Source organism: Salmo salar, chromosome ssa02, assembly GCF_905237065.1.
Source record: "Salmo salar chromosome ssa02, Ssal_v3.1, whole genome shotgun sequence".
Lineage (NCBI taxonomy): Eukaryota > Metazoa > Chordata > Actinopteri > Salmoniformes > Salmonidae > Salmo > Salmo salar.
This window is the reverse complement of record NC_059443.1, coordinates 13,561,655-13,577,697: the sequence shown is the minus strand read 5'-3', so window position 1 is coordinate 13,577,697 and position 16,043 is coordinate 13,561,655. Positions and strand designations below refer to the sequence as shown.

At 42.9% G+C, this 16,043-nt stretch overlaps 1 protein-coding gene across 2 annotated transcripts; it reads left to right on the top strand.

Annotated features, from left to right (window-relative positions):
* On the top strand, positions 1-10,172 carry LOC106595731 (1-acylglycerol-3-phosphate O-acyltransferase ABHD5). Of its 2 annotated transcripts, XM_045698108.1 has the most exons (10): positions 1-139; positions 2,604-2,701; positions 3,043-3,140; positions 3,232-3,401; positions 4,224-4,426; positions 7,308-7,462; positions 7,618-7,729; positions 8,128-8,314; positions 8,524-8,592; positions 8,775-10,172. In XM_045698108.1, the coding sequence occupies exons 3-10, from the start codon at positions 3,131-3,133 to the stop codon at positions 8,871-8,873; spliced, it is 1,005 nt and encodes a 334-aa protein (XP_045554064.1). In that variant the 5' UTR covers positions 1-139; positions 2,604-2,701; positions 3,043-3,130; the 3' UTR covers positions 8,874-10,172. The 2 variants fall into 2 exon arrangements, with proteins under 2 accessions (XP_045554064.1, XP_045554057.1); XM_045698101.1 differs by lacking the exon at positions 2,604-2,701 and having other exon boundaries at positions 40-139.
* The last annotated feature ends 5,871 nt before the right edge of the window (positions 10,173-16,043 follow it).

Sequence of the window (16,043 nt, the reverse complement as noted above, 5' to 3'; positions counted from 1 at the left end):
TATGGTAAAAGTTTTCCATTGCAAAAGTTTTGCAACGGAAATCGCCTAATGAATACACGCCAGGTGATGTCATGTTTTGTGGATCATGTGATTTGTCTGTGTGAAGAATGGCTGACCAAGCTGTGACTACTGAGAGAGGGTGGGTGTGTTTTTTTTATAAACAAACTTAGAACCACTCTTTTATATATAACAATATTGATAAAAGCGACCCACAAAAAGTTAATCATGATACAATATGTTTCCCTTGTTTGTCTTGTTATTAGCTAGTCCTAGCATGTTGATTGTTCTTGTTTGTCGTCAAGCACTTGTAGACTGAAGTTCATTTTCAGTTGACTTTGTTGCCATTTCATGACTTGACATGTGTCAGTCGCCTTGTTTATAGTTTATGCCGGGTTCAGGTGCAAGTCGGAGCTAGGAAACTCAGACATTTCGACTTGCTAATTAGTTGAACGCGGCAGGTGATTGACAACAACAAGTTAGAAAGTCGGACATTTCCGAGGTTCCTAGTTCTGACTAGGACGTGAAAACGGCATTGGTCCGCGTCAAAAAGTCATGAAACCGACGGAGTGGTTTAAAGCTTGAAATTAACAGCTGTGCTGGAATGCGAACAATATGGGTGTCAGTTCTGACGGTATGGAGCGGGAGGATGACGGGAATGGTCGGTAGTGGAAACACGTAGGAAGAAGAGAGATCATGATACAGAAAGCAGCGAGGCGTCTAGTGAAGAAAGCATAAAGAGGGCCAAGGTATGAAACAAGAGTAGTGATGTGTTGGAGTGGAAAGCGGTGATGGTGTTTGATGAGACCACAGGGTGTAAGTTAGGCCCTATCTGACTAACTAATGCCGTAGAGAAAGAGGTAGGTGAAGTGAAATTAGCTCGGTTCATTGGAAATGGTAGATTGTTAATTAATATAGTGTGGTAGCCAGGCTCAGCAAGAGACTATTCTGAAAATGGGAAGAAGATTAAAAGCCATGTCCCTGATGCTTATGCTAGATTGAGGGGAGTCATCACTGTGGTCCCAATATCTATGTCCATAGATGATGTTAAAGAAAATGTGAAGGGAGGCAGAGTGATTTGAGGCCATAAGGTTGATCAGTAGGAAAGAGGGTTAAAGAAGTGAAAGCTTATCAGAGGTGCTGAGGTTTGATAAAGTCTTGCTGAGAAAAGTACAGATCGGATTCCTTAATTTCAATGTTAGAGAATTTGTCCCATATGCACTGCAATTTTTTAAATGCCAAAGAATGTAGCTGCTCAGTGTAAAGGAAAGAAAAGATGTGGCAAGTGAGGAGGGACACATGGTTACGGTGAATGTGGAAGCAATGTGAAGGTTAAGTGCTGTAATTGTGGGGGAGAACAGTGTAGCATTTGGTGGATGCCAAGTACAGAGAGAGGCTCGGAGATATAGGATCAGTCGTGATGTATGCAGAAGCCGTGAAACCGATTGGTAGAACTACAGAGCGGACTGATGGAGTTTACATGGATGTACTTGTAGTAAGTGGACCTACTGTTGTGGCTGCTGCTTCTGATGGTTTGGAGGCCTGGAAAGAAATATTGTGCTCATTCGTGTGTGGTGTCAAAGGACACTTTGATAATGAATAAAGTTGACTACATAGCTTTTATTGGTAAGGTTATTAATGCGACTCGGGTTGTAGAAAGCAAAGGTTATTGTGGAGATGGCAAAAGAGATATTGGGGGTAACAGATGTTACTGTTGAAATGGTTGTTGACATGTTGAACAATCCTAAGGGTGGAGTGTTTCAGCATGATACAGATACATTTTAATGGGGTGAGGGGAGGGGTTTTGGAGGGAGGGTGTCTTTGACAATGTCATATCTCAAGATGTTTTAGTAGTTGTTTACATGTACATAGACTACTTATAGGCCCTTTAAATATCTGTGTTTCTATTTTCTGATCTTAATTTAGGACAATTCCATGGTAACGGAATTATCCTGAGAAATTCTATGGTCGTGGAATTATGCTCAGATTCAGATTTTTCACTTTAAAATGTATACCAAACAAAACAACATTGATTTCAAAGTTTAACAAACCATAGAACTCTATGCAAAAGGACTTAACAATTTCCACAGAAAATATACAGGAAGAACTGTGCAGATACAAAGTTTGGTAACAGAATAAAACCCAGGGAGATTTTACTGTAATTCTGTTACCAAACTTAGCATCTGCACTGTTTTTCCAGTAAATTGTTCAAAGTAGTCATTGTTTGTTAAACTTCTAGATCAATATTTTTTTGATTGGCATACATTGTAATTCAGCTACCGTGGAAATGCCATATTGACAATCTCCAAAATGCCTAAAGTAAAATGTTTTAGGAAGGCTTGAAAGCTTTGTTCAAGGGTTTTTGTAAGCCTATAGGCCAGTACACTACAACCTTCTCTACTACTGCAACCCACTTTCAAGAACCAATTATCCAATACCTTACCGTTCTTATCTGTTTTTTATTTTGGATGTAACTAAGTCCAATGCAGCGAATCCCCAACACTAACTGCATTTTTCCATTCAATTAACACAAGCATATATGATTAATAAGGCTATTGCATATAGTCCCTGGCATATAACATCCCTTTTTCCACTCTGTTTTTTAGTTTGTTTTTTGGCTGCAGACTGGCTCAGCGAATACTGATGTTTCTTGGTATTCATAGTCTTTTCTACAATTGTTGACTTTCCTGGACAGAACGTTGAGGTAACCTACCTACCGGTGTGATTGTCAGACTAACTCCACCTCCCTGGCTGCACCCTACTCATATGCTGCTAGTGCAGCTCTAACTCCCTGCTGCATGCAGTGCTTGAGGCAGGAAGTAACATCCCTGGCAGTTCAATCAGTTAACAAACCCTGCATGTCATTTTCTTTTCACCTATCCCCGAAGCATGTTTACCAGTTATTTTTTTTACATTTAATCACTTGTCTCATTTTTGCTGTGCAATATTCCAACAGTCAGCAACATCACTCCTGACTACCCATGTAATCCCAGACCATAGAGGCTATAGCCTAGGCTGGTTGATGAGTTGTGTCTGTCTATGCAGGTCCTGGACTTCCACAGCATGGATCACCAGCTGGCTGCCCTCCTGGTGCCCCACCTCCCAGAACCAGCTCAAGACTGCAGAGGAGAAGATGCTGCAATGTAAGGAATTCCTCTCTCCTTTACCCTCAAACTGTATTTCCATCCATGGCCAATTTGTGGATTATTATGTGTGGATCCGTCTCATCCCCAGGCATCACAGGCAAGGTGTCCCAGCAGTATGTCCCAATCTCGGATGGTAACATGCTGTGGACCCTCACATTGAATGGAAACATGAAGCACCAGACTCCCCTGGTGCTGCTGCATGGCTTCGGTGGAGGGGTGGGCCTGTGGGCCCTCAACCTAGACGCCCTGGCCCAACAGGTTAGTCTCTGAAGCACAGGCTTCTCATGTAGCGTTGGAAAGCCTGAGGAAGTTCTCCTCTGAGAGACAATGTAAAGGGGTGTAGTACGACAGAGTCTAGATAGAAACTAGTGCACGTTGCTACATATCAAACCACTGAAGTATTTTGCATGGTTGGGGCTCTGAACAGGTCTGTCTATGCAGATTCTATCACCTCAAGAAACACCAGCAGAGACCCACAGGGAAGAAATATATCTGCTGCTCTGACTGTGGAAAACGTTGCAAATCTTCATCAGAACTTAAAATACACCAGCGAGTACACACAGGAGAGAAATCTCACCACTGTTTTGATTGTGTTAAGAGTAATCAAGTACCCAATCATTTATTTGTCTGTCGCACCAGTAATATTTACAGTTGTAGGGAAGGAACAGATCCAGATAATCATATTTCTGATGTTTATGCAAGGATGAATAAGGTACCAAACTAACGGTGCAGGCTACAGAAAGGTAGTCCGACAAGGTAGGAGAAGAGACACGAAAAACAAGGAAATGCCTCTTCTGAGGGGAAACTTCATTTCTACTCGCAGCCAATCAAATGAAAAATCCAATACTGAATTTCTCCAGACATCCAAAAGAGATTTGGAAGGATGTTCACAGGAAACTACCAACAGGTCAACTACACCTGCTATATATAACTAGCTCTAATTGTTGTCTGGCTGCTATATATTTTGTGTATGCTTTCTTTTTAACACTGTGACTTGTATTTTTAGTACGTTTTAGCATGTTGTGTAGTGCCTTTATAAATAAAATGAATTTTCATTATTATTATTATTGTTAATAACAGAGGCCAGTCTATGCCTTTGACCTGCTGGGCTTCGGCCAGAGCAGCAGGCCCTACTTCAGCTCCGACGCCAAGGAGGCTGAGGCCCAGTTTGTGGACTCCATCGAGCAGTGGAGGGCTAAAGTCGGCCTGGAAGCCATGGTCATGCTGGGACATAACTTTGGAGGTTATTTGGCAGCTGCTTATTCGCTCAAGTATCCCACCAGGCAAGTATCACCTGAGACCACCCAACACTTTCCTCAGTTCAGTACCATAGACAGGTTTCAATATGAATGGCTGTTTTATTCCTTAGTATTTAGCCACCTCCTTGGTTAAAGAAAGAATACTACATGTATTTAGGCAGTCCTTGGTTCACCCTCCTATGCTTGACTAATACTGTACACCCCAGACCTCACGGTATGTTGGTATGCAGGTGCTAACCTCTGATAACATGAATGTCTTTAAAAAGTGTCCCCTCTATGCTGTATCTCAACTGAATCATCTTCTCTCACTGTGTTGGTAAGATTTCAGCAGGAACCTAACTCATTATGGCTGTTTGATAAATGTCTCCAAAACCTCATCACACTCAGATCAGAACACCTTAAAGCAGCCAGCCACATCCTGTCCTTCTAGTATTAAAGCAGCCAGCCAGCCAGCCAGCCAGCCAGCCAGCCACATCCTGTCCTTCTTGTATTAAAGCAGCCAGCCAGCCACATCCTGTCCGTCTAGTATTAAAACAGCCAGCCAGCCAGCCAGCCACATCCTGTCCGTCTAGTATTAAAACAGCCAGCCAGCCAGCCACACCCTGTCCTTCTAGTATTAAAGCAGCCAGCCAGCCAGACAGACCCTGTCCTTCTAGTATTAAAGCAGCCAGCCAGCCACATCCTGTCCTTTGAGTATTAAAGCAGCCAGCCACATCCTGTCCTTCTGGTATTAAAGCAGCCAGCCACATCCTGTCCTTCTGGTATTAAAGCAGCCAGCCACATCCTGTTCTTCTAGTATTAAAGCAGCCAGCCACATCCTGTCCTTCTAGTATTAAAGCAGCCAGCCACATCCTGTCCTTCTAGTATTAAAGCAGCCAGCCACATCCTGTCCTTTTAGTATTAAAGCAGCCAGCCAGCCAGCCACACCCTGTCCTTCTAGTATTAAAGCAGCCAGCCAGCCAGCCACACCCTGTCCTTCTAGTATTAAAGCAGCCAGCCAGCCAGCCACACCCTGTCCTTCTAGTATTAAAGCAGCCAGCCAGCCAGCCACATCCTGTCCTTCTAGTATTAAAGCAGCCAGCCAGCCAGCCACATCCTGTCCTTCTAGTATTAAAGCAGCCAGCCAGCCAGCCACATCCTGTCCTTCTAGTATTAAAGCAGCCAGCCAGCCAGCCACATCCTGTCCTTCTAGTATTAAAGCAGCCAGCCAGCCAGCCACATCCTGTCCTTCTAGTATTAAAGCAGCCAGCCAGCCAGCCACATCCTGTCCTTCTAGTATTAAAGCAGCCAGCCAGCCACATCCTGTCCTTCTAGTGTTATCTGAGTATCCTAATTGGCTCTGAATTAAGGACAAAATGCTCTTAATCTGACTGGGGCACTTTGGCTATGTTTAGACAGGCAGCCCAATTCTGTTATTATTTTTCCACTAATTGGTCTTTTGACCACTCATCTTTTCACATCAGAATATTTTCAAAGCTGATCTGATTGGTCAAAAGACCAATTAGGGAAAAGAATATCAGAATTGGTCTGGCAGTCTAAACACCGCCTTTATTTCTCCTGTTCAGTTCACCGATGGACAGACCACTTAATAAACTGTGCCCTAGTGGTTTAGATTATTTCTTTTCCAGATCTTTCAATACGACCTCAACTTATTTTGTTCACAACCAGAGGCGTTTCAGTTATTTCAGATTGGTGATGATGGAGGAGTATGGTCTTTCCTCTTCACTGTCCTGTAGGGTGCAACACATGGGGCTGACCTTTCCTCTTCACTGTCCTGTAGGGTGCAACACATGGGGCTGACCTTTCCTCTTCACTGTCCTGTAGGGTGCAGCACATGGTGCAGGTTGAGCCGTGGGGCTGACCTTTCCTCTTCACTGTCCTGTAGGGTAAAGCACATGGTGCTGGTTGAGCCGTGGGGCTGACCTTTCCTCTTCACTGTCCTGTAGGGTAAAGCACATGGTGCAGGTTGAGCCGTGGGGCTGACCTTTCCTCTTCACTGTCCTGTAGGGTAAAGCACATGGTGCTGGTTGAGCCGTGGGGCTGACCTTTCCTCTTCACTGTCCTGTAGGGTGCAGCACATGGTGCAGGTTGAGCCGTGGGGCTGACCTTTCCCCTTCACTGTCCTGTAGGGTAAAGCACATGGTGCTGGTTGAGCTGTGGGGCTGACCTTTCCTCTTCACTGTCCTGTAGGGTAAAGCACATGGTGCAGGTTGAGCCGTGGGGCTGACCTTTCCTCTTCACTGTCCTGTAGGGTGCAGCACATGGTGCAGGTTGAGCTGTGGGGCTGACCTTTCCTCTTCACTGTCCTGTAGGGTGCAGCACATGGTGCAGGTTGAGCCGTGGGGCTGACCTTTCCCCTTCACTGTCCTGTAGGGTGCAACACATGGGGCTGACCTTTCCTCTTCACTGTCCTGTAGGGTAAAGCACATGGTGCTGGTTGAGCCGTGGGGCTGACCTTTCCTCTTCACTGTCCTGTAGGGTAAAGCACATGGTGCTGGTTGAGCCGTGGGGCTGACCTTTCCTCTTCACTGTCCTGTAGGGTGCAACACATGGTGCTGGTTGAGCCGTGGGGCTGACCTTTCCTCTTCACTGTCCTGTAGGGTAAAGCACATGGTGCAGGTTGAGCCGTGGGGCTGACCTTTCCTCTTCACTGTCCTGTAGGGTGCAGCACATGGTGCTGGTTGAGCTGTGGGGCTGACCTTTCCTCTTCACTGTCCTGTAGGGTGCAACACATGGTGCTGGTTGAGCCGTGGGGCTGACCTTTCCTCTTCACTGTCCTGTAGGGTAAAGCACATGGTGCAGGTTGAGCTGTGGGGCTGACCTTTCCTCTTCACTGTCCTGTAGGGTGCAGCACATGGTGCTGGTTGAGCCGTGGGGCTGACCTTTCCTCTTCACTGTCCTGTAGGGTAAAGCACATGGTGCTGGTTGAGCCGTGGGGCTTACCTGAGCGTCCAGACACAGAAGACCAGGACAGGCCCATCCCCGTGTGGATCAAAGCCCTGGGAGCCATTGTGAGCCCTTTCAACCCCCTGGCAGGGCTACGTCTGGTGGGGCCACTGGGTAAGACTGGCAGCCTGTCTGACTAGATGGATGACAGACATAGAAATACTACTGTAAATTACATTTCGATTATATACCTGTCTGACTGGATGACTGCATTGTTTATGGGATGGAGTTTTTACCAGCCTTCAAACCCACCTCCTTTGTTCTTCAAGGTCCCACACTTGTTTCAACTCTAAGACCAGACTTCAAGAAGAAATACTTGTCCATGTTCAACGACGACACGGTCACAGAGTATATCTATCACCTGAACGTCCAGACTCCCAGGTTAGTCCCACTCTCTCTCTATTTAGTTCCTGTTTGACTTCACTGGCTTTTTATCTCCACTTACTCTGGGCCTGTATTTACAGTCTGAGTGAGTTTCAATACAGTTCATGACAATGTTTTCCTCTTAGACCATAATGAAGAAGATGTTATGATTTAAGATTAATACGATTATATGGACAGGAAGGACTTCAATTCTGAAATGCTTTTTTAATATAGGTTGTGATTTTCATTTGTCTCACACCATTACTTCAGTGATAATGTTAGTTTTGCTCTGTTGTAGAGGTGAGTTCAAAGTAGCTGCTTATTAACGATTATTCTGAGAAGATCAGATTATCATATACCTTACTGCTGTACTTCACCCTCTTTAGTAATAATCATGTTTGTTTACTCTGTTGCAGTGGTGAGACAGCCTTCAAGAACATGACCATCCCATACGGGTGGGCCAAGAGGCCTATGCTGCAGAGGATTGGCCTGCTCCATGCTGACATCCCTATTACTGTGATATATGGGTCACGCTCCAGCATCGACGGTAACTCGGGCAACGCTATCAAAGGAATGAGGCCAAACTCTCATGTGGAGATCATAGTACGTTTCATTTCCTATAAGCTGAACACTTAAGATGCTGTCTGTGTGTGGTTGTCTAGTAATGTGTGAGGCAGCTGGCTCAACTTTTATATTCAGATTTATTCAGCAGGTGGCAGGAAAAAAAGTGAATTGAAGTGTTAAATCCTAGATGAATATGATTCTCCAGAATGTGTATCTGATCTCATATTTCTATTCCTCCTCTCTCCCAGGCTATCAGAGGGGCGGGCCACTACGTCTATGCTGACCAGCCAGAGGACTTCAACCACAGAGTGCTTCAGGTGTGTGACGCGCTGGGCTGAGGGGGGGGGGGCACTAGTTAACCTGCGGAGAGCGACGTGTTATACCCGTCATGCCCATAGTTTGTCCTCTCAGTGAGCATGTGATCTGTAAGGATAGAGAGGAGAGGACTGGGCATACAGCTCAATAGGGCTTTTTTTTACCTCGATCATCCTCACTTTAGGTCCTCAGTAGTAGACCTACCACCACCAGCACAGCAGGCCTGCTAACTAGGGAAGGACCCCGTGTTGAAAAGATGATTCTCCTGGATTGTTTGGTTTGACACTTTTGTATTCATTCTACTGACAAAAGAGAATGGCTCATAGTTTTTACTGCTTGTTGGGATTTTGGTCATTCTGTGATAAGTGAGTGTCACCTTTTAATCTGCTGTTTTAAGAAATGTGATTTTCAGAACGATACAGACTACAATTTGACCACTTGTGGATTATTCTCATTCTGTCAAAGATCCTTCGTGAGATTAATTAGAGATGTTTCATTTGCGTCATAACAGCTCATGTAGATATGACCACGGACCATAGAGATTTGATTTAAATACACATGATTGTGGAACTTTTAGACCTCTGTTTTTTCTGATGGGCTCCTGAGTGGCGTAGCGGTCTGAGGCACTTAATCCCAGTGCTTCTTCTCAATTCCAGGCTGTATCACAACCGGCCGTGATTGGCAGTCCCATAGGGCAGCGCACAATTGTCCCAGCGTCGCCCGGGTTAAGGTTTGGCCGGGGTAGGCCGTCATTGCAAATAAGAATTTCTTCTTAACTGACTTGCCTCGTTAAATAAATACCAAATATAAAAAGATTTCCCCATGACAACCGAAGTGCTTTTTTAATGACCTAGTATGTGACCAGGGACTACAGTCATTGCTGCTGCTTTTTGGTCTTGTCTTTTTATGTGTCCTTTTGCAAGTGGTCATTTTCACTTCAAGATGTTATAATTATGTTCTCATTCAGAGTGTTTTGGCTCTTGTTGTGGTCTAGTGTTAAAATTATCCAGTTATTAATAGCTAGCGTGTGCAGGTGAAGGAAACAGGTTTGAGAAACAAAGCATCAGAATCTAGTAATTGAAGATAACTACTCCATTCTCCTCAGCTGCCATTGTGGGGAAAGTAGGTTCGGCCTCAATAAATCCCATTCATTCATTGCAACAGTATTTGATAGTATTACTAGGCACCTATCCAGGGTCTAAGTCTGGAAAAGCACAGTATCTAGGTCTAAGATCAGTTAGCATAGCTATAGCAGCCTGTCTGCTTATTTCATATAGGTGACATCTTCAGCTAATATCTCTGTGTGTGACGTTGCAGATTGGGTGGGTTGCTTAGAATTTTACAGCCACTTTACCCAGTGCAACGTTTTTTTAATCTAAAGCACCGTTTTACTAGATGTGCTGAGCCCAAGGATAAGGTTAGATTAACTCCTGAACATGTGGATGCCTTTGTATTGTTGTCCTTCATATCATATCATTGTACGTCTCCAATCACAAGCCAATTACCGTGGGGAAGAACAAATGGTGCTTCTCTCTATTCATGTATTATAAAATACCTGTAAATAATAAAGATTATATTATGATTTTGGTGGCCTTTGTTTTGTGACACATGTATATCTAGACTTGTTGTTATGAAGATCACCAATATTTCAGTGTAAAACACTACTACCCTTACAGACATTCTGTCTGAAAACCACCTTTACAAATAAAGATTGCAGTAAAAGGGGAGTAACTGCAGTCGATTGTGGTGTTTTGGACGCAGTAATTGCAGAATAACTGAAGTGTACTGCAGTTGAACTGCAGTTAAAGTGCAGTGTAACTGCAGTTACACTTCAAAATTACTGCAGTAAAAAAACTTTTTTTGGATGCAGTATTTGTTACTGTAGTTATCCTGCACTCTGACTGCAATTTATTTTCTTAAGGCCACACTGGATATATTCCCATCTACCATGCTTGTAGCTCACTCTATTGTGTGCTGTCTGTTTTAGAGGTCGACCGATTATGATTTTTTTTTTTTTATACCGATTATTGGAGGACCAAAAAAAGCCGATGCCGATTTAAAAATACTTTTACTTTAAAAAATAAAAAAGTTTTAATTTATTTGTAATAATGACAATTACAACAATACTGAATGAACACTTATTTTAACTTAATATAATACATCAATCAAATCAATTTAGCCTCAAATAAATAATGAAACGTGTTCAATTTGGTTGAAATAATGCAAAAACAAAGTGTTGGAGAAGAAAGTAAAAGTGCAATATGTGCAATGTAAAAAAGCTAACGTTTAAGTTCCTTGCTCAGAACATATGAAAGCTGGTGGTTCCTTTTAACATGAATCTTCAATATTCCCAGGTAAGACGTTTTAGGTTGTAGTTATTAGGACTATTTCTCTCTATACCATTTGTATTTCATATACCTTTGACTATTGGATGTTCTTATAGGCACTATAGTATTGCCAGTGTAGCTTCCGTCCCTCTCCTCGCCCCTACCTGGACTCGAACCAGGAACACATCGAAAACAGCCAGCCTCGAAGCATCGTTACCCATCACTAAACAAAAGCCGCAGCGCTTGCAGAGCAAGCGGAACTACTCCAAGTCTCAGAGCGAGTGACGTTTGAAACGCTATTAGCGCGCACCCGCTAACTAGCTAGCCATTTCACATCGGTTACACCAGCCTAATCTTGGGAGTTGATAGGCTTGAAGTCATAAACAGCGCAATGCATTGCCAGCAGCCCTTCGCAAACGCACGAAAGTGCTGTTTGAATGAACGCTTACGAGCCTGCTGCTGCCTTCCACCGCTAGTCAGACTGCTGCCTACCACCGTCAGACTGCTCTATCAAATCATAGACTTAATTATAACATAATAATAGCCTTAGGTCATTAATATGGTAAAATCCGGAAACTATCATTAAGAAAATAAAATGTTTATTCTTTCAGTGAAATACGGAACCGTTCTGTATTTTATCTAACGGGTGGCATCCCTAAATCTAAATATTCCTGTTACATTGCACAACCTTCAATGTTATGTCATAATTACGTAGAATTCTGGCAAATTAGTTCGCAACGAGCCAGGCGGCCCAAACTGTTGCATATACCCTGACTCTGCGTGCAATAAACACAAGTTAATATTGCCTGCTAACATTAATTTATTTTAACTAAATATACTTCTGTGTATTGATTTTAAGAAAGGCATTGATGTTTATGGTTAGGTACAGTCGTGCAACGATTGTGCTTTTTTCGCAAATGCGCTTTTGTTAAATCATCCCCGTTTGGCGAAGTCGGCTGTCTTTGTTAGGAAGAAATAGTCTTCACAGTTCGCAACGAGCCAGGCGGCCCAAACTGCTGCATATACCCTGACTCTGTTGCACAGAACGCAAGAGAAGTGACACATTTTCCCTAGTCAAAATAAATTCATGTTAGTAGGCAATATTAACTAAATATGCAGGTTTAAAATATATATAGTTGTGTATTGATTTTAAGAAAGGTGCTTTTTTTTCGCGAATGTGCTTGTTAAATCACCCGTTTGGCGAAGTAGGCTGTGATTCAATGATAAATTAACAGGCACCGCATCGATTATATGCAACGCAGGACAAGCTAGATAAACTAGTAATATCATCAACCATGTGTAGTTAACTAGTGATTATGTTAAGATTGATTGTTTTTTATAAGATAAGTTTAATGCTAGCTAGCACCTTACCTTGGCTCCTTGCTGCACTGCATAACAGGTAGTCAGCCTGCCACGCAGTCTCCTTGTGGAGCGCAATGTAATCGGCCATGATCGGTGTCCCAAAATGCCGATCACCGATTGTTATGAACACTTGAAATCGGCCCTAATTAATCGTCCATTCTGATTAATCGGTCGACCTCTAGTCTGTTTGTGGTGTCTATTGTGTAGTCTGTGTCCATTCACTGTTGTCACGGTGACTTTATCAAGCATTTTTTTATCCACACTGATTTCTGTTCATAGAGGAGAGCTAATCTCAACCGCTTTCGTTCCTATGAATTGTTCCTTTGAGAGATATGAGCCCCACTGTGTGGAATGTGGTCGTCAGCGCTCAAGAGGAAGAACACGGAAGCTTTTTAGTACCCATAAAAGTACAAAACTACAACATGGACATCAGTATGACGGTCAGGGGTAGACTTTACACCATTCTGGGTTATTTGTTATTGTGCTCTAAAATGGAGCAAAGCAAAGGTGAACATTTTGTCAATACTTCCCCCAACCCCGTTGACATGTCAGAGCTGCCAACTGTGGCTTAGTAAGAGTAATGGTTCGTATCTGTGATGAGGGCAGGCCTTGTATTTCAGTACATGACCACTAGAGGGAAACCTCCCTCAGACCAGGAAGGGGAGGGAGGGAGCCTGCCTTGCTGAAGTGCAGTTAGCGACTCATCAAGGTCAATGTTACATCATTCAGTTCTGCTTCTCATCCTATGACCACTTCAAATATCAATAGGCTGTGTAAAAGGAAGAATGGTACTTTTTTCTGCATTAGGGTCTATATATGGCTGCCATAGGCTAAAGAAGAAAAGTCTGCAGCGTTGAATTTCAACTTGCTCCATTACAGTGAGCAGTTTGACATTTATTGGGATGAGTCTTGTCCTGGAGGCCCAACTGAAAGATTTCCTTGATGGGCCAGCCGCAAAGTCAAAATTGGCTATATTGTAAAAATGTATGAAAACAAAAATGAGGTATTTGGTCTTCATTTCAGGTTAGCAGTATGCTTAACGTTCGGTTTAAAATCAGATGTTATGACTGTGGCTGCGCCAGCTAGTGACCACTCTGCAGAGCTGCCTCCAGAACAAGACTCATGATGAAAACGCTAACCTGCTTGCAGTGAGGGTGAATTAGGACAAGAGGGAGGCAGAAGCTCTAAGGGAGGGTAGAATGAGGTGCTGAAAATGTTTCCGGACAAAGATGTTTACAATGTTAACAGTGATAGGATGTCGTTGATATCTTATTCTTATCGGTTCAGCCCTGGATCAATTGTTCATGAATGCTGTATGAAAATGTGCAAACTCGTATGGAAATATTAGACTTCTAAGGAAAGAGCCGTTGGTATAGGATACTGTACTTCCTTAGGTGAAAGCTAAGATGCAGAGTGGTGCAGTGTGCACTTACAGTAATGTATACAGGGTGGGTGTAGGGCGGCACGTAGCCTAGCGGTTAGAGCGTTGGGTCAGTAACCGAAAGGTCGCTGGTTCGAATGCCCGCGCTGACAAGGTGAAAAATCAGTCGACGTGCCCTTGAGCAAGGCACTTAAACCTAATTTGCTCCAGGGGCATTGTACTACTATGGCTGATCCTGTAAATCAACACATTTCACTGCACCTGTATGTGACAATACAATCATTCTCTTTGCTTATTTGAGCTGTTCTTGCCATAATATGGACCTGGTATTTTACCTAATAGGACTATCTTCTGTATACCAACCCTACCTTGTCACAACACAACTGATTGGCTCAAACGCATTAAGTAGGAAAGAAATTCCACAAATTAACTTTTAACAAGGTACCTGTTAATTGAAATGCATTCCAGGTAACTACCTCATGAAGCTGGTTGAGAGAATGCCAAGAGTGTGCAAAGCTGTCATCAAGGCAAAGGGTGGCTATTAGAAGAATCTCAAATATAAAATATATTTTGATTTGTTTAACACTTTTTTGGTTACTACATGATTCCATATGTGTTATTTCATAGTTTTGATGTCTTCACTATTATTCTACAATGTAGAAAATAGTAAAATAAAATAAAAAACATTGAATCTGTAGCTTGTAGGTTTGTCAACTTTTGACTGGTACTGTATGTAAATAAGGTATTTCTGTTTAAATGTTTATTTTTATTTTTTTACCTGTTTTCGCTTTGTCATTATGGTATATTGTGTGTAGATTGATGAACATTTAAAAAATATATATATTTTAGAATAAGGCTATAACGTAACATTTTGAAAAGTCAAGGGGTCTGAATACTTTCCTGAATGCAGTGTATTAACCTGATTTACAGTAAAGGGTCTAGAACTGCAGTTCTATGTAGTGTAGCTACAGTGCAGTATGTATAAACCTGGTTTACAGTAAAGGGTATAGAACTGCAGTACTATGTAGTGTAGCTACAGTGCAGTATGTATGAACCTGGTTTACAGTAAAGGGTATAGAACTGCAGTACTATGTAGTGTAGCTACAGTGCAGTATGTATTAACCTGGTTTACAGTAAAGGGTATAGAACTGCAGTACTATGTAGTGTAGCTACAGTGCAGTATGTATAAACCTGACATGGGGCTAGAGGAGGCCGCTTACAGAGCACACAGGCCAGACGGGGTGCGGGCGCGGTTGCTAGGAAACCAGCGTGGCGCCTATATTAGATCGAATTTATTATATTCTGCCAGTCGTCATCTCCCTCCCCCTACTTCCTCTCGGACTACATTGACAGACAGAGTGTACACTAAGGCTCTGCAGCAGCTAGCATTTCCACTGCCACCCCCATATCTCTCACACACACGGTACCATGAGTCCTACCCTTAGGCAAGACCTTCTCTGACTTACAGGGCTTAAATCTGCGCTCTGTCTAGACACCAGGTTGCATCACACGACTACCCAATCTGCACCACTAGTCTTATCGCCTGCATCAGTTAGTGAGTAATACTTTCTCTAAATGTCAATATTTGTTTTGTCTCTAAACGAAGACGATCCATGAAGCAGTATCCATTCATTCACCAGAAGGTTGTGGTGGTAGTTAAATAAACATGCTACTGACATATTGTTTGCAGATGGACATTCTACATCAATATGTAAAGTACTGTATTAGGTGTACGGAACCTTCAAGTCACTGCATACAAGCACAATATGTTTTGACAGGTGATATCACAGGATTGGTACGATATTCACCCTTATGTCAAATCTTATATCATCTAATGTCATCTCACATTTATAAAAATACTTTTAATGTATGATTTTAATTAGCTATCTTGTTTCATTATCCTTCCTGTCTGTTTCGTTATTTTATTTTATGTCAAGCACTTAGTTTGAAACAAAGCGTTATACAAATAGTTATTTTGATTTTCTGTAATTGTTGAGCCAGTACAAACACCAAAAGGAAGACGGAACGTCAGATGAATATCTAAATTGAACCCACATCTAGAAACGTTCTCCTCCTCTGCTCTCCTCGTTCAGAATGGAGAGGATGTCGCTGCACTCTTCATAGGTCAGGACAGGTCACGATCAATGAAAGCCATGGTGATAAGAGTTTGAGCATGACACATCCATTTGACGCGGAGGCTTTGAAAGCTCCCTCCCAGCGGGGGCTATAGGGATGTTATCTGGCAGTGTGAATACAACTACAAGGCAGTTAAGGAAGCACTGCATTCCACTGCTGAGAAGACTCGTGGACTCCTGGGAAATGCACTTGTTTGTGTCATCAAGGGAGTAGCCATGACCTCAACACAATAAGCTCAGTGTCACTG